Raw genomic sequence first — 22831 nt, forward strand, 5'->3', positions numbered from 1 at the left:
CATTGATGCCATTCTTTGTGATGCGCCTGATTGTTTTAATGGTGTGATTGATATGAGTGAAAGCCATATGGGTTACATTTTCCAACCCGACGATCGCCTCATGCTCATTTGCTTCCTGTAGATACCTGTGGCTTGACATTTTTTTTAAGAGAACTGCGCCACTACAGATGGGATGCCTCGACTACATATTTGGAATATTGCACCTCACTATTGCGCCACTATTTTCACTGTTTACTTCTTTGTAAACTATCCATAACGGATACATTTCAGGTGGTTCTTGAAGAAGTGGTGGGCTAGTTTGTCTTCTACGTCTTTTGATTGTGGATTTCGGAATGACGAGTACTTTGCGTTTTCAATTTTGGGTTGGTGGTCGATGCCGACATGACTACAGCTGGCAACCAGCAAACTGCCCAACCCATCCATGAAGAACTCTGAAACAGACATATGGACAGGGAAAATGGAATGGACCAAAGATGAATTACCAAAGACAGAGCTGTGCCTTAAGCGTAAGATCAGCAACATTATAATAATCATCCATACTTAACCCAACAACACTGAAACTGAACCTCACTCTCAAATTTGTCCATCCGTCTTTCTTATTGACACAGCTTTCCAGATTTCCTATTGACATAGTTTACAGACTTGCTGCAATCTGTCGATGTGCCGTTGAGCAAGGCACTTAACCCTAATTGCTCCTGCAAGTCACTCTTGATAAGAGTGTCTGCTAAATGACTTAAATGTCAAATCTGTGCAACTGTTTTTACTGGGCTTTTAACGGCCCTCTTAGCATAGGATGAACTTTAATGTCCCTAGTGGGAAAATTGTCTTAGACACAAAGTACTGCTATATACAGTACAAAATAGACTGACTGTACATTACACACTCAACATTACACATATATTATACGATACCTCTGTCATACACATTGTGCACTTCTCATACTGTATATCTACATACAGAATACATATTGGCCAAGTCTCCCTCCTAAAATAATCAAGAAGGAAATATATATATATTAACAGTGAAAAGTCTGGACACACCTACTCATTCAAGGGGTTTTCTTTATTTTTACTATTTTCTACATTGTAGAATAATAGTGAAGAGGATAAGTGAAGAGGATAATGCCAAGAGTGTGTAAAGCTGTCATCAAGGCAAAGGTTGGCTACTTTGAAGAATCTCAAATATAAAATATATTTGTAATTGTTTAACAGTTTTTTGCTTACTACATGATTCCATATGTGTTATTTCATAGTTTTGATGTCTTCACTATTATTCTACAATGTTGAACATAGTAAAAATAAAGAAAAACCCTGAAATGAGTAGGTGTGTCCAAAACTTTTGACTGGTACTATATATATATATATATATATATATATATATATATATATATATATATATATATATATATATATATATATATATAATAATAATAATATCCCTCCTAATTGAGATCTTCAAACTTCAGTGGGACTTCCTGGATAAATAGAGGTTAAATAAATAAAAATGTAATAAAGCCCACCTGAATGCGCCACTCTCTTCAGCTGGGGGTCAAAGCCCACTTTGCGCACAGCATCTGTGCGACCAAGGAATAAGTTGACCACCCCGCTGGTGAAGGAGCAGGTGGGGAAGCCTGGAACAGGTTGGTATTTCACTGCACTCTTTCTGTTCAGACAACCCCCGTCCTCCCCACTACCCTCCTCGTACACCAAAGAGAAGTAGAACTGGCCGTGGCCCGCCACAGAGCCGCCCACCTGATCACAGGAGGCAGAGAACAGAGCAGGTTCACATGTAATAATAATAATAATAATTATTATAATAATAATTATTTTCATTTGTAAAGCGCATTTCTCAGACCCAATGCGTTGGAAAAAAAATACAATGAAAACAATCCAAAACACAGAAAAACACACCACTTTTTTTTATAAGAGTATCTAGAACCTAAATTTATTAATAGGAGAACCCTTTGAATAATTATTTTTAGTTCTAGGTAGAACCCTTTTTGCTTCCATGTAGTATAACTGTTCCACAGAGTGTTCTACATGGATCCCAAAAGGGTTCTACCCATAACCAAAAATATTTCTACCTTGAACCAAATTGGTTTATCCTATTGGGACAGCTGTAGAACCCTCCTGGAACCCTTTTTTACAGGACTCTGGAACACAGACAACAAACAAAGCTATATTCATGTGTTGTCGGATCCAGAGGACATGAAAATAGAATTAGCAGAGGTCCTTGAAACACGTGCAGCCCCGTTTTGGACATATTGTAGCCTGTTTAGGCACTTGGCAGATGTACCAATAAACAGGGCATTACAATAGTCCAGACAGGATGAGATAAAGGAGTGGGTGAGTGGCTCAGCTGCAGACTGTGACAGCATAGGTCGTAACCTGCCAGTGTTCTATAGATGGAAAAATTGGACTTTGGTCACACTTCTGATGAGGGCCTCAAACGAGAGCTGGTTGCCAAGTATCACACCAAGGTTTCGAACCTCACTGGAGGGGAGGACCTTTACACCATCAATATTGTAAAGAAAAAGTGTTGGTTGAAAGTTGTGTTACCACTGAGTTCCAGCCCAAGTCTAAGCAAAACAGGTAGTACTTGTTCTAGCCTGGTGACAGATCGGGGATCAGGCTACAATTACTCTGCTCACCACATCTAGTTCTGGTGTGGCCTCCATCACCTCCACCAGATTCTCAATCTTGGTTTTGTCTGTGAACAGGAAGTCGTCATCGACCCAGAGGAAATATTTGGTAGTGACCTGAGAGACAGCCAGGTTCCTGCCAGCAAACCAGCCCTTTGGGAAGGAAAATGTACTCAAAATTACTTTGTAGCAGTGCCTATCTGTGATTTAAAAAAATATCCTATAAAAGAATGGTAACTGCAGAATGTTCATCAACAAAAGTCTTTGGGTGCAGGATTCGAAAGGCATACAGATGTAGGATCTTAATTTGACCAGCATTGTCATTGCAAAATAGTCCTGCAGCAAAGGAATTTGAATGTTTAGTACATCATGTTGCTTGATTGGTGGTTAGGCTATTAGCTAGCCAAAATTACACTACATAAAAAGTGCAATACTGTTAATATAGGCATGTGTTAGTACGGGTTTTCAGTGAATTTATGTAATTCCCAAAGCTCATCTGTATTTTCTGCGGCGCAGGAAAATTCCCAGCAACAGTGATCAAATTAAGATCCTACACCCGTATAACATAGGAAAGGAAACCCTGCACTAACTGAAATAGAATGTTCTTTAGCAGCTGCAGATGTCTAACAAATGGGCGGACACCTGCTCTTTCCATGACAGAGATTGACCAGGTGAATCCAGAAGAAAGCTACGATCCCCGATTGATGTCACTTGTTAAATCCACTTCAATCAGTGAGTACGTTTACATGCACATTAATAATTGGATATTAAACTGATTATGGCAGTAGGCAGATTATGCAATAGTCATGTAAACACCTTACTCTGTTTATCTTAATTGGCGTAAGGTCAAAATCAAAGTAAGCATACGCTGATTAAAACACCTGGTGATCTGGACAATCTTTCGAATGATTAGGACATGTAAATACCTTAAATCAGCGTACCAGAGGTATTGGATTTGCGCATGTGATACCACCAGCCCAGCGAGCTTCCCTCTTTAGCGCGAGTGAAGTGTGTTCGGAACAACTGAATGTTTGCCTCTTAGAAGTATTTCACATTCAAACTTTATATGTCCGAACTCAGAATAAAACATGCTTCCCAAAAAGAACATGTTCGCTGTGGTAGAACGTTCATTTTAATTGGCGTTTGTCTGCATTTATCAAAGTAGCATTAGGTAGCCTGATTTCAGGTGTGTCCATGGAAACAGGATTGTTACGGAAATTGTTCTTCTTACAAAGCATGTAAACATCTTAATCAAACTATTATATTAATTAAGGTGTGTGGGGGGGGGATTCAATAATATTAGGAAGGTGTTGTCTTAATGTTTTGTACACTCGGTGTCAGTGGAGGCTGGTGGGAGGAGCTATAGGAGGATGGGCTCATTGTGATAGCTGGAATGGACTGTATGGAACGGAGTCAAACGTGGTTTCTATGTGTTTGATACCACTCCATTCCATCCATTACAATGAGCCTGTCCTGTTACAGCTCCTCCCACCAGCCTCCACTGCTCAATATATATTGACACTCAAAATAAAATCTGATTCTGATATGGTTAGATTGGTGAAAGCAAGTAACATTGCTGGAGTTAGCAGAATCTTTTTTAATACCACACAAATGACCGAAGTGTCAGGGTAGCCTGTCATTGACAAACAATAGTGGTTTTAGCTATATTGTTACAGAATAGCTTTTTAACCATTGTAGCACAAAAACTACAACCAGTTTCTATGTTGATAAGCCAATAATAAAATATGTCAAATGACTTGAATAATGGCAAAGGTGTAACAATTTGTATTTACGTCAGTAAGTAACTGAAATGCATCATACAAATATTGATAATTGAAAGATATATCTGCATTTCTTTCAATTGTGGTTTTGTCACAGTACCTTCTAATGTCTCCGGCGTTGCTGGTGAGCATTGTGAAGGGAAACAGTCTTACCGCTCAGGAATGGGGTCATAATTAAAGTTAGAACAAAAGTTAGAGCGAAATGTGTAGGAAGAAAACCAAAACCACTTAACTGCTAATAATGGACATTTATCTACAATCTGAGCCAGTTTGACAGCGCTCTGACCCAGTGAGAATGGGGAGGCAATCATATGTCAGGGGGGTTCCACCCCTCTGACAACGCACCTGTCCACATGTTCGTTTTCATCTACACATGGTAGTAAAATGTCTCCACAAATTATCCTTCCACTGTGTCTGCACTGTGACCATATTCTAGTGCCTCCCTGGATCCAAAATATTTGACAGATATTCTTTCTAAATAATATTTATTTTAAGACATATTGATGCCATAAGTCAATGGCGTCACCTGTCAATGATTTTAGAGGGCGGGATAATGATGATTTAAATGATTTCACTGTCCACATCCGTCTACAATTGTAAGATATCCAGACACAATGCGTGTCGACCTCAGGAGGAGGTCATGAAGACGTGACAACAATTAGATCACAATGACTCTTTTAATGTCTAAGAATGTGGGCACAATAAGAATGTGGACAAGATCAGGACAAAGGACACATGCTAGAGCCAGGTAGGCTGTGTTTACGCCGGTTTACTTACAGACACCATTCAAACCGTTTTAGAAACTTCAGAGTGTTTTCTATCCAAATCTACTAATAATATGCATATTCTAGTTTCTGGGCCAGAGTAGTAACCTGTTCAAATTGGGTACGTTTTTCATCCGGCCGTGAAAATACTGCCCCCTAGCCCAGACAGGTTAAGCTTTCATAATGTCCATTGAGTGTTTTACTCTGAGAATTAGAACCTAACAATATGTAGGATATAAATGTACTCTTTTGTTGCTGAGAATTTTCTTGCACAGCTAACGCTTGTAATTTGCACTTTAAAACTTCAGACTAAAATTTCCCTAACGAAAGAAGCACCAACCCCTACAAAATGTCAATTTATTATAATCCACATTTCCTGTTTCTGCAGGATTATTTTCCTGCTGTAGCAAACTGGCTCAAATTAAGATCCTACATCTGTAAGTGTAGGTCTATGGCAGGTTGCCCTTATTGCACTGATCTGCTCCTGGAGACAAATACATATACCTGGGTTATTTAAGACATGCACATCACAATAATTGACAATAACAATTCAATAAAATCTTATTTCTATTCCTTTCAACACAGAAATTCAATCACACATGCTCAACATGTATGTTATGTCCATAATCAATTCACATTGAATGTCCACTTTGAGGTTTTCAATTTGACCAAAACCAGCTTGTACCTGTGCTGGGGGCATGATGTACTGCTCAATGTTGGAGCCGTTCACTTTCTGTGGCTCCAGGCTGTCGTCGGCGATGATGATTTTGATGTCCTTGTAATAGGTCCTTATGCTACTGATGAGGACCTGCAGCTCGGTGTATCTCAGAAACGTCTTGGTGACGATGGTCACCCGGTAGTTGATATCTGCAATGAGAGATCATCTCTGGTTTAACACAGCGACATCGTAGATCCAACTGCAATTGTAGGTGGACGTGTCTGTTTGATTTGTATACTTAACAAAAATATAAACGCAACATGTAAAGTGTTGGTCCCATGTTTCATGAGCTGAAGTAAAAGATCCCAGAAGTTTTCCATATGCACAAAAAGCTAATTTCTCTCAAATGTTGTGCACAAATTTGTTTACATCCCTGTTAGTGAGCATTTCTCCTTTGCCAAGATAATCCATCCACCTGACAGGTATGGCATATCAAGAAGCTGATTAAACAGCATGATCATTACACAGGTGCACCTTGTGCTGGGGACAATACAAGTCCACTCTAAAATGTGCAGTTTTATCACACAACACAATTTCACAGATGTCTCAAGTTTTGAGGGAGCGTGCAATTGGCATGCTGACTGCAGGAATGTCCACCAGAGCTGTTTCCAGAAAATTGAATGTTAATTTCTCTACCATAAGCCGCCTCAATGTCATTCTAGAGAATTTGGCAGTACATCCAACTGGCTTCACAACCACAGAGCACATGCAACCACACCAGCCCAGGACCTCCACATCTGGCTTCTTTACCTGCAGGATTTTCTAAGACCAGCCACCCAGACAGCTGATGAAACTGTAGGTTTGCACAACTGAAGAATTTCTGCACAAACTGTCACAAACCGCCTCAGGGAAGCTGCAGGTGACCTGACTGCAGTTTGGCGTCGTCACCGACTTCTGTGGGCAAATGCTCACCTTCGATGGCCACTGGCACATTACAGAATTTTACTCTTCATGGATAATCCCGGTTTCAACTGTACCGGGCAGATGGCAGACATGGCGTTGTGTTGGCGAGCAGTTTGCTGATGTCAACGTTGTGAACAAAGTGCCCCATGGTGGCGAGGGTTATGGTATGGGCAGGCATAAGCTACGAACACAATAGCATTTTATCGATGGCAATTTAATGCACAGAGATACCATGACGAGATCCTGAGGCCCATTGTCGTGCCACTCGCCGCCATCACCTCTTGTTTGATAATGCACAGCCCCATGTCGCAAGGATCTGTACACAATTCCTGGAAGCTGAAAATGCCCCAGTTCTTCAATGGCCTGCATACTCACCATATGTCACCCATATATCATAATCACCCATTGAGCATGGTGGTGGATCGTTGATATTATGGGGCTATGTTTGCTTCCACTGGTCCAGGGGCCCTTATTAAGAGCAACGGCATCATGAACTTTACCAAGTACCAGGACGAAGGATATCAAAGATTCTGTATGGAGGAATGTTGAAAACAATCATTTTGACCCCGGCTTTTTTAGTTCTTAAACAAAATCTCATTCTTTGAGCAATTGTATTACAAAACATAACAGAATTTTCCTCTCTTGCTTGCATACAATATACAGCAACTCACTTTTATATTATAGTGTTTTCAGATCATCTTTATCAAGGGTGCCAATACTTTTGGACCTGACTATGTCAATACACCAGCATTGCTGATTGCAGTTAGGTGATGGCATGTTGAAGTTGGTAAGCCAGTAGAGTTTGTGAGGCTAGCGATGAAGATGCTTAAAGCACAATTTTCAGGAATGGAGGAAGTAGGGTTATGTTATGTTGAAGTTGGCAAGCTGACAGCATGTTTGCTCCGCCTTCATATTTTCATTATAAACTAAAGATAGTCCATTTTTCAGAACCCTGTCACTCAAAGATAATTCGTAAAAATCCAAATAACTTCACAGAGCTTCATTGTAAAGCGTTTAAACACTGTTTCCCATGCTTGTTCAATGAACCATAAACAATTAATGAACATGCACCTATGGAACGGTCGTTAAGACACTAACAGCTTACAGACAGTAGGCAATTAAAGGTCACAGTTATGAAAACAGTTATGAAAACTTAGGACACTGACTCTGGAAAAACACCAAAAGAAAGATGCCCAGGGTCCATGCTCATCTGTGTGAGCGTGCCTTAGGCATGCTGCAAGGAGGCATGAGGACTGCAGATGTGGCCAGGGCAATAAATTGCAATGTCCGTACTGTGAGACGCCTAAGACAGCGTTACAGGGAGACAGGACGGACAACTGATCGTCCTCGCAGTGGCAGACCACGTGTAACAACACCAGCACAAGATCGGTACATCCGAACATCTCACCTGCGGGACAGGTACAGGATGGCAACAACAACTGCCCGAGTTACACCAGGAACGCACAATCCCTCCATCAGTGCTCAGACTGTCTGCAATAGGCTAAAAGAGGCTAGACGGAGGGCTTGTAGGCCTGTTTTAAGGCAGCACCGGCAACAACGTCACCTACAGTTTGCCCACTGACAAAGAAATGATCAGTCTATAATTTTAATGGTAGGTTTATTTGAACAGTGAGATACAGAATAACAACAAAAAAATCCAGAAAAACGCATGTCAAAAATGTTATAAATTGATTTGCATTTTAATGAGGGAAATAAGTATTTGACCCCTCTGCAAAACATGACTTAGTACTTGGTGGCAAAACCCTTGTTGGCAATCACAGAGGTCAAACGTTTCTTGTAGTTGGCCACCAGGTTTGCACACATCTCAGGAGGGATTTTGTCCCACTCCTCTTTGCAGGTCTTCTCCAAGTCATTAAGGTTTCGAGGCTGACGTTTGGCAACTAGAACCTTCAGCTCCCTCCACAGATTTTCTATGGGATTAAGGTCTGGAGACTGGCTAGGCCACTCCAGGACCTTAATGTGCTTCTTCTTGAGCCACTCCTTTGTTGCCTTGGCCGTGTGTTTTGGGTCATTGTCATGCTGGAATACCCATCCACGACCCATTTTCAATGCCCTGGCTGAGGGAAGGAGGTTCTCACCCAAGATTTGACGGTACATGGCCCCGTCCATCGTCCCTTTAATGCTGTGAAGTTGTCCTGCGCCCCTGCAAAGCAGGAATGTCAGTGTTCTGCCATGACCAGCGAAGAGCCCGGATCTCAATCCCATTGAGCACGTCTGGGACCTGTTGGGTCAGAAGGGGAGGGCTAGGGCCATTCCCCCCAGAAATATCCAGTAACTTGCAGGTGCCTTGTTGGAAGAGTGGGTAACATCTCACAGCAAGAACTGGCAAATCTGTTGCAGTCCATGAGGACGAGATGCATTGCAGTACTTAATGCAGCTGGTGGCCACACCAGATACTGACTGTTACTTTTGATTTTGACCCCCCTTTGTTCAGGGACACATTATTCCATTTATGTTAGTCACATGTCTATGGAACTTGTTCAGTTTATGTCTCCGTTGCTGAATCTTGTTATGTTCATACAAATATTTACACATGTTAACTTTGCTGATAATAAACGCAGTCGACAGTGAGGACGTTTCTTTTTTTGCTGAGTTTATGAGGGGTGATGTCATAGTTCTTCCTAATGACCTAATCTTGGTACCTGATGATGGCCCTAAGTTTTGCAGTTTAAAGACGCCACCATTTGCTCATATCTGTAGAAGCTTCATGACCAAAAACAATGGACTAACAATCACATTATCTTTAGTGTACCCTTTATTTATATCCCACTACTCTGATCCCCAGTCTTGATCCTCCCCCATGGTTGATTCATTCTCCCCAATTTCACTTTCAGATACTGGCTACATTACAAGGGAATAAAGGTGGATCTCACCGTTTCCTATGTCATATAAAACAGGCACTGATGTCTGCTGGATGACAATGGGGAAGACAGCCTCATGGAGTTCAAACGTGAAGTGAGCTGGTGAAAGAGCATGGAAGGGTGGTATCATATGATGGTCTCAGATCATGTAGAGAGGAAGACATAGGTATGGTAGGAAATCTGGATCTACGGCCTTACCCAGATCGCCAGTCCTCATTCGGTACACAGTGCTGGTGTAGGTAATTTGTCCCAGAAGATTGTTGAGGTCAGATAGGCTGGTAGACTGGACAGTGATCTCTTTCTCTCCCTGTCCCTCTTTGTCCCCCTCTCCAAGGGCCTCGATGGCCAGGACACCACTGGACACACTCAGAGTCACCTGCAGGTCCATAACACCATAGCATTTTCATAAACTCGGGCCACAGGATGAGAAGGACCATTTTCCACTTCTATGGAACTTGATTGTACAGTTGTTGAATCAATGTGGTTCTTGTTAGCATTTGCATACTTCTCTCTCTCTCTAATCAATTGAGTTCCTCAAAGGTGTATTCAAATTAAGTTGTTAGAAGTTAGATTGAAGCAGAACAACACTATGTGAATTGAGATTTAGCATTTAGATGTATAGTTCAAAAATTATTTGTATCTTTTGGAGTACAAAACTTGTAGGCATTTCTGTCATTGTAAACAAATGTGAAAAATAGGTGGATGAACTGGTTCTCCTGTTCATATCAATGCAGTCTCAGACATACCGTAACTGAGGAATGAACCAGTGGAAAAAAAACTATTTGCTGCTTACTTCATTGCAAAAAGGAAAGGAACACAGGGAGAAATGGTGTGATGCTACTGATGATTTAGGTTATGATAATTCATGTGTCTGGTTAGGAGAACTAACGCAGCAGGTTATGTGAATAAAGCAGCAGGTTAGGAGAATAGGTTAGGGTTTGCTACAGTTGTCAACAACAGATGTGTCCACTAGATTAAGCTGGTGTAGGCTTACTCCATCTAGTCACAACGGTAGAAACATAAACAAACCATCTGTGGGACAAATCATGAGTATCATAACACTGGGATGAAAGTAACATGCCCATTTTCTCAGATAACACAGAAGCTAGAATGATGTAGTGAAATCGGCACATCCCTAATGGGGAGGACGACCTCCCTGCATCGGACCCCAAAAGGTTTTTTGTAGAGTTGTGCTTACATATGTCTTAACCCATCTAGTGACTAAACGACAGCATAGGTTTTAAGTATCATGCTAGCTAATCTTGGGTGTTAGCCTGGGAGAAGTTACAGGAGAGCCGGGTGGGACAAAATTGATGACCTGGAATAAAATAAAAAAATGTTTAAGCACAGGCCATTGTCTCTTATAGTTCATATTGCTTTCATAATGTTATGTAAATGTTTAAAAATTGCATATGACATCATTAAAATAATGCCTTAATTGACAATTTTCTTTTATCGACAGATTAGTGGTTTTAAAAAATATATAGCTATGATTCTGGGGGTCAATTACCTCAAGCCATGGAAATGTGATAAGCATGATGAGCTTGCCATTTGTGAAGAGAATATAAATGTATATTCTATCAAGACACGAGGAGCACGCTTGACAAAGACAAATGATTTGTAGCGCTAAACATTTATAGTCATGATTTGTAGGGCTACACATGAATAGTCATTGAATATTTCCATTAAAGAAATTATGGTTAATATAGCTATTATGTGATAATTTTAGTCCGATTAATAGGCTAAATAAATCAAAATAGTGGTTGCGCAACATTGCGATGTTGACGCATGGTTAATTTTAATGAATTTCGAACCCATATACTTATTTATTGAATCGACACAAACAAGAAACTATGGCTGATAGTACCTTTGTTGAAAGTAAGGGGCACTACAAACCAGAACAATTTAAATAAGACAGATATTGTGCACTTTTGGCCAGATGTTAATTTTGACCCAAGCCTGTTTTAGTTTAGACCCGCCTAGCTAGTACAAAAGTAGCATTATGGTAGTTTCGTTCTGAATTTTTATTTTAAAGTGATTAGTCCTAGACATTTAATTACAGTTGCTAATGGTAGAGGACATATATACTGTAAGTTGTTTATCATAAAATATGGTTTCTCTAGCACTATCGATCTCTGAGTAAAAAGGAAAAAAAACGACGTGTTACTTCCATCCCGGTTCTCCCCAACATGAAGTAATAGCTAAGCAGAAAATGGTAGATACGACACCTGATGTAAAGAACCACCACCAAAAAGAGCAGGTAACTCTTAACATTAAGGGTAAAATTGACATTGTTTGTATCCTGCCCTTACTGTAAAGTCTTACCAAAGATTCCAAACACCAACAAACAGTTGTTCATTACAACATGGAGAACATAAGACCCTCAAGTCCATTATCCATTCAAAGCGTTTCGAACCAACCTTGTAATTTTGTCTTTTTGCTGCATGGAGAGCTAAACCTGAAATAATATTTTTATAGCACAATTTACATAGAGTTACTAATCTATTGTGTAACTGCTTTGCAAAGAACATACTGTATACAGTTGTCTTTATTGATGGAAAGTACGTAAACAAGCATAGGCTACCTGGTATCAATGTCTTCCGAAGAGGGACAACAGTGAACCCCTGGATGGGATACTGAAGAGGGGAGTTGGATGGAGCAAAGATAAGCCTGTTCAGACTGGAGCTTGTCCTAGGAGAAGATCAAATGGTCCCATAAATGTTTCCTGAGTACAGCATGCATGTGCATATTTAAGACATAACACTCAACTTGGTGGATATTCTTCTTGAAATGGAAGAATATCATGTCCAGAAATGACCTGGTTGCCAGTGTAACGGCATTAAGAAGTGCAATAAACAAACTCCACAGTTAGCTTGAAATGTTGTTATTATGGAGGGCGGTCACTAGTGATGCGAAGCAGAGGTCCCCATTTCGAGCCAGGTATGAGCCGAATCGGGGGAAAGGGTTACTCGCTAAGCAAGCTACTTGATTTCCGTAACACCAGGTTACATTTGTAGTATTTTACCCACCTGATATGATGCTTCCTGTACTCCTCAGCTCTTCGTTTGACTATGTCATCATACTGGTCTTTTGGAAGATGATCTTTCAGTACAAACACTCCGCTTCCCTGACAGATGCAATTGGGTTGTCTGGGACTGGTGGATGGTAAGGCTCTATTGATTCACATGGACAAATAGTACATAATCTACAAGAACTGGACAGGTTCCATTGCTGAAGATATACAATTTTAAAACTGGTATAGTACTTTATTGATTTTCACGATGGCAGAACTGTCTTAAAAACAAGTATGTTGTACCTTTACATTTTGAAATATCTAAGTGATTTCAGCCTTCACGATAACTTAGTTAAAACAAACAGTTGCTGAAAAATAAAATGTACCTTATTGGCTGAGGAACTAATTGATCTGTGTCTTCCTCTGTTGTGCAATAGTGGAATATGAAGGAGATCATCACTGATGCTGACAGACAGAAACCGAAAATAGCTAGGACAAGTATCTGCTTGCGTCTACCCATCTGTCGAAGACTGCCCATCTGTAGAAGACAAGAGCATCAAATTCTGACCAGGGAAGCAAATCTTGAAGGGGCTACCCAGTGGAAACAAACTGGTTGAATCAGCGTTATTGCCATCATATATAAACTCAGCAAAAAAAGAAACGTCCTCTCACTGTCAACTGCGTTTATTTTCAGCAAACTGAACATGTGTAAATATTTGTATGAACATAAAGATTCAACAACTGAGACATAAACTGAACAAGTTCCACAGACATGTGACCAACAGAAATTAAATAATGTGTCACTGAACAAAGGGGGGATCAAAATCAAAAGTAATGGTCAGTATCTGGTGTGGCCACCAGCTGCATTAAAGGGGGGGGCAAAATAAAAAGTAACAGTCAGTATCTGGTGTGGCCACCAGCTGCGTTAAGTACTGCAGTGCATCTCCTCCTCATGGACTGCACCAGATTTTCCAGTTCTTGCTGTGAGATGTTACCCCACTCTTCCACCAAAGCACCTGCAAGTTCCCGGACATTTCTGGGGGGAATGGCCCTAGCCCTCACCCTCCGATCCAACAGATCCCAGACGCACTCAATGGGATTGAGATCCGGGCTCTTCGCTGGCCATGGCAGAACACTGACATTCATGTCTTGCAGGAAATCACGCACAGAACGAGCAGTATGGCTGGTGGCATTGTCATGCTGGAAGGTCATGTCAGGATGCAGCAAGGGTACCACATGAGGGAGGAGGATGTCTTCCCTTTAACGCACAGCGTTGAGATTGCCTGCAATGACAACAAGCTCATTCCGATGATGCTGTGACACACCGCCCCAGACCATGACGGACCCTCCACCTCCAAATCGATCCTCCTCCAGAATACAGGCCTCGGTGTAACGCTCATTCCTTCGACGATAAATGCGAATCCGACCATCAACCCTGGTGAGACAAAACCGCGACTTGTCAGTGAAGAGCACTTTTTGCCAGTCCTGTCTGGTCCAGCGATGGTGGGTATGTGCCCATAGACGACTTTTCCGGTGATGTCTGGTGAGGACCTGCCTTACAACAGGCCTATAAGCCCTCACTCTAGCCTCTCTCAGCCTATTGCGGACAGTCTGAGCACTGATGGAGGGATTGTGCATTCCTGGTGTAACTCGGGCAGTTGTTGTTGCCATCCTGTACCTGTCCCGCAGGTGTGGTGTTCAGATGTACCGATCCTGTGCAGGTGTTGTTACACATGGTCTGCCACTGCGAGGACGATCAGCTGTCCGTCCTGTCTCCCTGTAGCGCTGTCTTAGGCATCTCACAGTACGGACATAGCAATTTATTGCCCTGGCCACATCTGCAGTCCTCATGCCTCCTTGCAGCATGCCTAAGGAACGTTCACGCAGATGAGCAGGGACCCTAGGCATCTTTCTTTTAGTGTGTTTCATAGTCAGTAGTAGAAAGGCCTCTTTAGTGTCCTACGCTTTCATAACTGTGACCTTAATTGCCTACAGTCTGTAAGCTGTTACTGTCTTAACGACCGTTCCACAGGTGCATGTTCATTAATTGTTTTTGGTTAATTGAACAAGCATGGGAAACAGTGTTTAAACCCTTTACAATGAAGATCTGTGAAGTTATTTGGATTTTTACAAATTATCTTTGAAAGACAGGGTCCTGAAAAAGGATGTTTCTTTTTTTGCTGAGTTAAAAAAAAAGTGCAAAACTGAAGTGTTAGTAGCAGCTTATAATTAATTGTTTTGCCAAAAGTTTCAATCACCACGTTTCCAACCAGTTTTTCTGCAAGTTTTTCTGCAAATAAAGGCATAACATACACACACACACACATATATATATATATATATATATATATATAAATAAATAAAAGTAATGACAACTGTGATGAAAACAGGAGGTTTCGGTACAATTTTTATAAATGCCGACCGAATTTGTTCGTTGACATGGTGGGATCTTTTTGTGTCTGTAAAATTAATTATGCAAGAAATGGCGGTGGAAACGTCTTTATGCGGAAATATTTATACACTGCTCAAAAAAATAAAGGGAACACTTAAACAACACAATGTAACTCCAAGTCAATCACACTTCTGTGAATGTCACGCTTGTCGTTGGAAATGGAGGACCAAAACGCAGCAGGTATGTGTATGCTCATCTTGCTTTTTAATAAATACAAAATGAACACCAAAATAACAAAGAACTAGAACGAACGAACAACAAACAGTCTGGCAAAGCATAAAGCTCAACACAGAACAATCACCCACAAATAACAAACACACCCTCATATATGGGACTCTCAATCAAAGGCAGATAGACAACACCTGCCTTCAACTGAGAGTCCCAACCCCAATTAACCAAACATAGAAACAGACATACTAGACAAAATCATAGAATACCTGAAAACCAAACAGTGCCCAAAAAACCCCGGAATACTTAAACCAAATGCCCCTTCAACAAAACACACCACCCCGAACCACATAAAACGAATACCCTCTGCCACGTCCTGACCAAACTACAATACGAATTAACCTTATACTGGTCAGGACGTGACAGTGAAATCAAACTGTCCACTTAGGAAGCAACACTGATTGACAATACATTTCACATGCTGTTGTGCAAATGGAATAGACAACAGGTGGAAATTATAGGCAATTAGCAAGACACCCCCAATAAAGGAGTGGTTCTGCAGGTGGGGACCACAGACCACTTCTCAGTTCCTATGCTTCCTGGCTGATGTTCTGGTCACTTTTGAATGCTGGCGGTGCTTTCACTCTAGTGGTAGCATGAGACAGAGTCTACAACCCACACAAGTGGCTCAGGTAGTGCAGCTCATCCAGGATGGCACATCAATGCGAGCTGTGGCAAGAAGCTTTGCTGTGTCTGTTAGCGTAGTGTCCAGAGCATGGAGGCGCTACCAGGAGACAAGCCAGTACATCAGGAGACGTGGAGGAGGTCGTAGGAGGGCAACAACCCAGCAGCAGGACCGCTACCTCCGCCTTTGTGCAAGGAGGAGCAGGAGGAGCACTGCCAGAGCCCTGCAAAATGACCTCCAGCAGGCCACAAATGTGCATGTGTCTGCTCAAACGGTCAGAAACAGACTCCATGAGGGTGGTATGAGGGCCCGACGTCCACAGGTGGGGGTTGTGCTTACAGCCCAACACCGTGCAGGACGTTTGGCATTTGCCAGAGAACACCAAGATTGGCAAATTCGCCACTGGCGCCCTGTGCTCTTCACAGATGAAAGCAGGTTCACACTGAGCACGTGACAGACGTGACAGAGTCTGGAGACGCCGTGGAGAACGTTCTGCTGCCTGCAACATCCTCCAGCATGACCGGTTTGGCGGTGGGTCAGTCATGGTGTGGGGTGGCATTTCTTTGGGGGGCCGCACAGCCCTCCATGTGCTCGCCAGAGGTAGCCTGACTGCCATTAGGTACCGAGATGAGATCCTCAGACCCCTTGTGAGACCATATGCTGGTGCGGTTGGCCCTGGGTTCCTCCTAATGCAAGACAATGCTAGACCTCATGTGGCTGGAGTGTGTCAGCAGTTCCTGCAAGAGGAAGGCATTGATGCTATGGACTGGCCCGCCCGTTCCCCAGACCTGAATCCAATTGAGCACATCTGGGACATCATGTCTCGCTCCATCCACCAACGCCACGTTGCACCACAGACTGTCCAGGAGTTGGCGGATGCTTTAGTCCAGGTCTGGGAGGAGATCCCTCAGGAGACCGTCGGCCACCTCATCAGGAGCATGCCCAGGCGTTGTAGGGAGGTCATACAGGCACGTGGAGGCCACACACACTACTGAGCCTCATTTTGACTTGTTTTAAGGACATTACATCAAAGTTGGATCAGCCTGTAGTGTGGTTTTCCACTTTAATTTTGTGTGACACCAAATCCAGACCTCCATGGGTTGATAAATTGGATTTCCATTGATTCTTTTTGTGTGATTTAGTTGTCAGCACATTCAACTATGTAAAGAAAAAAGTATTTAATAAGATTATTTTTTTCATTCAGATCTAGGATGTGTTGTTTAAGTGTTCCCTTTATTTTTTTGAGCAGTATATAATAATAATCATATCGAAATAAATATTGGAGTCACGCGATGATATGGTGTGTGGTCCTCCCACCACGACTCGGGAAACCAGACAGTTTATCAGGATACAGGGCGGTGAAAGTGCACAGAGATGAGCTTGATGCTCCTTTCCAATAAATATTGAGGGTCTTATTCTGGTGACATGATGATCGATGCTTGACTGCCGTTCAGTGCTTAATTTGAGCCGGACTCTCGGTTTTGGACTGTTTCGTTCCGGTACCTATTTTCCAGGATCCGGTACCTCTCGTGGCCTGAATCACACGCATCCCTGGGTCAATCGTCTTTTCAGTTCGCTGCAGCTAGCTACTGGAACAAGCTGCATGAAACACTTAAACTGGACAGTTTTATCTCAATTTCTTCATTCAAAGACTCAATCATGGACACTTACTGACGGATGTGGCTGCTTTGCATGATGTATTGTTGTCTCTACCTTCTTGCCCTTTGTGCTGTTGTCTGTGCCCAATAATGTTTATACTCTATTTTGTGGTGTTGTTGTGTTGTTTACCACGCTATGTTGTTGTCTTAGGTCTCTCCTTATGTAGTGTTGTGTTGTCTTTCTTGTCGTGATGTGTGTTTTGTCCCATATTTTAATTACATTTATTTGTATCCCATCCCCGTCCCAGCAGGAGGCCTTTTGCCTTTTGGTAGGCTGTCATTGTAAACAAGAATTTGTTCTTAACTGACTTGCCTAGTTAAATCAAGGTTCAATAATTTAAAAAATACATCTGTCTGTAGGCAACGAAAATAATTTAGAAACGTCCAAATAGGCCTATTGTGCGAACACTGTTTTTTACGAACTACACAGAACGAGAAAGATAGGCTTTTGGCAGGAGCGCGTTGGCTACAGTCAGTGAGTGAGCTACACGTCATTGGGTGAGTCATTGAAACTGGAAAGCTTTTTAGGACTATAATTTCCTCCTCATATCAAATGTTATTGGTCACATGCACACATTTAGCAGATGTTATTGCAGAAACACCAGTATACATACAATAAGTATACAAAACAGACAATTACTTTAATTATTTGTTATTCTTATCTCGTACTTTTTTTCGGGGGGGTATTTTCTTAAAACGGCATTGTTGGTTAAGGGCTTGTAAGTAAGCATTTCACTGTAAGGTCTACTGTTGTATTCGGCGCATGTGACAAATACAATTTGATATGATTTGATATGCTAGGGGCACAACAAATTACAGATTATACAAAGACCTTAAAAGATTATTGTTTTAACAGCTTTTTTATTGGAAGAATGTAGAATGTTCTTAATGTACTGCTAAAATTACTTACAGAAAACATGGAAGACTGTTTTTTTTATGAGTGAATTTAGATTTACGAATATGAAGTTTTTCCATTAGCACAATTAGATTTATAGATTTGTTCCAACATATATTAGTGACAAATGTATTCCAGTAAGTTGTGACATAAGGAATAGATACATTTACATTTACATTTAAGTCATTTAGCAGACGCTCTTATCCAGAGCGACTTACAAATTGGTGCATTCACCTTATGATATCCAGTGGAACAACCACTTTACAATAGTGCATCTAAATCTTTTAAGGGGGGGTTAGAAGGATTACTTTATCCTATCCTAGGTATTCCTTAAAGAGGTGGGGTTTCAGGTGTCTCCGGAAGGTGGTGATTGACTCCGCTGTCCTGGCGTCGTGAGGGAGCTTGTTCCACCATTGGGGTGTCAGAGCAGCGAACAGTTTTGACTGGGCTGAGCGGGAACTGTGCTTCCTCAGAGGTAGGGGGCCAGCAGGCCAGAGGTGGATGAACGCAGTGCCCTTGTTTGGGTGTAGGGCCAAATCAGAGCCTGAAGGTATGGAGGTGCCGTTCCCTTCACAGCTCCGTAGGCAATCACCATGGTCTTGTAGCGGATGCAAGCTTCAACTGGAAGCCAGTGGAGAGAGCGGAGGAGCGGGGTGACGTGAGAGAACTTGGGAAGGTTGAACACCAGACGGGCTGCGGCGTTCTGGATGAGTTGTAGGGGTTTAATGGCACAGGCAGGGAGCCCAGCCAACAGCGAGTTGCAGTAATCCAGACGGGAGATGACAAGTGCCTGGATTAGGACCTGCGCCGCTTCCTGTGTCAGGCAGGGTCGTACTCTGCGAATGTTGTAGAGCATGAACCTACAGGATCGGGTCACCGCCTTGATGTTAGTGGATAGTAGATACAATATCCCTTTGAAATAAAGCACGTATAGATATTTTGCTCTGAGGAAGGAGAAACACATTTTTTCCACTGGAGAGCCAACTGGATTAAGCAAGGGTAGCTCCCGAGTGCCGCAGTGGTTAAAGGCACTGTGTCTCAGTGCAAGAGGCGTCACTATAGTACCTGGTTCGAATCCAGGCTGTATCACTTTTTGCCGTGATTGAGAGTCCCATAAGGGCTGCGCACAATTGGCCCAGTGTCGTTAAGGTTTGGCCCGAGTAGGCCGTCATTGTAAATAAGAATTTGTTCTTAACTGACTTGCCTAGTTAAATTACGGTTGCATTTTTTTAAAAAGAGGGCGAGGTCTGGTTACACCTATTGACGAGGTAAACATTCCTCAAGGATCCATCATAATTTCATCAGAATAAGACCCTCGATATTTATTGGAGTATAAAACCCATCACATCATTTTCACCACCCTGTGAAGTTCATAACAATATTTTATCTGTAGCCTAATAAACTACATGCTTTCCTGAGTCATAGTAGGGGTACCACACAACACCATCGCGTGACTCCATGTTTAAAATGATGGATATTATATCAATATTTGCCGCATATCTCGCAAAATTACCGACACAAAAAGGGGGGTGCACAATTGGCACAGGGCCCTTAGGGTTTTGCCGGGGTAGACCTTCATTGTAAATAAGAATTTGTTCTTAACTGATTTGCCTAGGTAAATAAATATCAGTTATTTTATTTATTTTTAAATCGACCGATTTTGAAGAATGGCTTACAGATCCTTATTGGATGGATAAACCACAATAAATGTCAAATTGTATAGCCTAATGTAAATACAAATAAACTTGTTATAATAATATAGCCCTATAAATAGTAGGCCACGCCAAATTCATGATATTAATAAACATTTACATTTGGATAAGACAATATGCAAATGTGAATGTTTTACTATTCATTTAATGAATGTTCCGTAGGTCTACTATTTAGGTCTACTAGTCTATACAAATGGAAAAATGTAACAAAATGTTAAAACTGCTTAGTGAAAAGTAAGGCTAAAATACAAACCTTTTTGCACACAATTCTACGATGGTCCAGTCTGTCTTGTCATTTAACTTTTGAAAAAATAAAATCCACAGCAGCTATGATCAGAGGGTAAACCAAAGATTATGGATATATTGCCCTCACAATGGGAGTCGTTGTCCGCAAAGCAGCACAGCGGCTGTCTAGCTCCCGTCTATCCTTTCCTTATATTGGTGTATATGTGATTATTGTAATCGGTTTTTGAATATTCGATAAGGGTTGTTGACGTCAACCGACTATATTCAATGGAGAGAGATGCTATTGTAACCCTTGTTATTTTGGTGCTTTGAAAGGTATCCTTCCGCCCCCTCTCAGACATCTGATATTAATGTACATAGGCTATGCAAATTAGATGTAAGCGTTTACGGCATGCTGCTGAGACACGTAGTCGCATACTTGCTCATCGTACATTACCGTGCATCAAAAACGTAACGTGGGTAAGCAATACTTCTGTGAGCTGTTTTATATTGCTTTGTAAGTACTTAATATAACGTAATTCCATGGTTAATGGTGTTAATGTGATTATTCAAAATAGGTTAGTATTTAAAGTGCATTCGGAATATATTCAGACCCCTTGACTTTTTCAACATTTTGTTAAATTATAGCCTTATTCTAAAATTGATTAAATTGTTTTTTCCCCCTCATCAATACAGACAATACCCCATGACGACAAAGCAAAAACAGGTTTTTAGATTTTTTTGCAAAGTTCTGAAAAATAAAAACGTAAATATCACATTTACAAAAGTATTCAGACCCTTTACTCAGTACTTTGTTGAGGCACCTTTGGCAGCGATTACAGCCTCGAATCTTCTTGGTTATGATGCAACAAGCTTGGCACACCTGTATTTGTGGAGTTTCTCCCATTCTCTGCAGATTCTCTCAAGTTCTGTGAGGTTGGATGGGGAGTGTCGCTACACAGCTATTTTCAGGTCTCTCCAAAGATCTTAGATCAGATTCAAGTCTGGGCTCTAGCTGGGCCACTCAAGGACATTCAGAGACTTGTCCCGAAGCCACTCCTTCCTTGTCTTGGTTGTGTGCTTAGGGTCGTTGTCCTGTTGAATGGTGAACCTTCGCCCCAGTCTGAGGTCCTAAGCGCTCTGGAGCAGGTTTTCAATAAGGATCTCTCTGTACTTTGCTCCGTTCATCTTTCCCTCGATCTTGACCAGTCTCCCTGTCCCTGCCACTGAAAAACATCACCACAGCATGATGCTGCCACCACCATGCTTCACTGTAGGGATAGTGCCAGGTTTCCTCCAGATGTGACGCTTGGCATTCAGGCCAAAGAGTTCAATCTTGGTTTCATCAGACCAGAGAATCTTGTTTGGTATTTTGGTATTTTATTAGGATCTCCATTAGCTTTTGCAAAAGCAGCAGCTACTCTTCCTGGGGTCCACACAAAACATGAAACATGACATAATACAGAACATTAATAGACAAGAACAGCTCAAGGACAGAACTACATAAATTTTTTTCAAAGGCTCATGTAGGCTACATATCAATGCATACACACAAACTATATAGGTCAAATAGGGGAGAGGCGTGCTGTGAGGTGTTGCTTTATCTGTTTTTTGAAACCAGGTTAGCTGTTTATTTGAGCAATATGAGATGGAACAGAGTTCCATGCAATATTGGCTCTATATAATACTGTACACTTTCTTGAATTTGTTCTGGATCCGGGGACTGTGAAAAGACTCCTGGCGGCATGTCTGGTGGGGTAAGTGTGTGTGTCAGAGCTGTGTGTAAATTGACTATGCAAACAATTAGCGATTTTCATCAGATTAATGTTTCTTATAAAAAGAAGTGATGCAATCAGTCTCTCCTCAACTCTTAGCCAAGAGAGACTGGCATGAATTCCACCTGGCTAACCCTACCCTGGTCAACAGCTCTGCAACCCCCACAGCAACTTGCCTAATCCTCCCCAATTTCTCCTTCACCAAAATCCAGATAGCTGATGTTCTGAAAGAGCTGCAAAATCTGGACACCTATAAATCAGCTGGGCTAGACAATCAGAACCCTCTCTTTCTAAAATGATCTGTCGCAATTGTTGAAACCCCTATTACTAGCCTGTTCAACCTCTCTTTCGTATCGTTTGAGATCCCCAAAGATTGGAAAGCTGCCGCGATCATCCCCCTCTTCAAAAGGGAGACACTCTACACCCTAACTGTTACAGACCTATATCTAGCCTACCCTGCCTTTCTAAGGTCTTCGAAAGCCAAGTTAACAAACAGATCACCGACTATTTCGAATCCCACCGTACCTTCTGCTCAATGCAATCTGGTTTCCGAGCTGGT

At 41.7% G+C, this 22831-nt stretch overlaps 1 protein-coding gene across 1 annotated transcript; it reads right to left on the reverse strand.

Annotated features, from left to right (window-relative positions):
* Positions 1-64: 64 nt before the first annotated feature.
* On the reverse strand, positions 65-20874 carry LOC106600851 (beta-1,4 N-acetylgalactosaminyltransferase 1). Its single transcript, XM_045714996.1, has 11 exons — positions 20526-20874; positions 13089-13240; positions 12719-12862; positions 12274-12380; positions 12110-12147; positions 9888-10065; positions 9702-9788; positions 5872-6053; positions 2651-2794; positions 1520-1751; positions 65-431 (listed from the first exon to the last, which is right to left on the reverse strand). The coding sequence occupies exons 2-11, from the start codon at positions 13238-13240 to the stop codon at positions 247-249; spliced, it is 1449 nt and encodes a 482-aa protein (XP_045570952.1). The 5' UTR covers positions 20526-20874; the 3' UTR covers positions 65-246.
* Positions 20875-22831: the final 1957 nt, after the last annotated feature.

This window comes from Salmo salar, chromosome ssa03, assembly GCF_905237065.1.
Source record: "Salmo salar chromosome ssa03, Ssal_v3.1, whole genome shotgun sequence".
Lineage (NCBI taxonomy): Eukaryota > Metazoa > Chordata > Actinopteri > Salmoniformes > Salmonidae > Salmo > Salmo salar.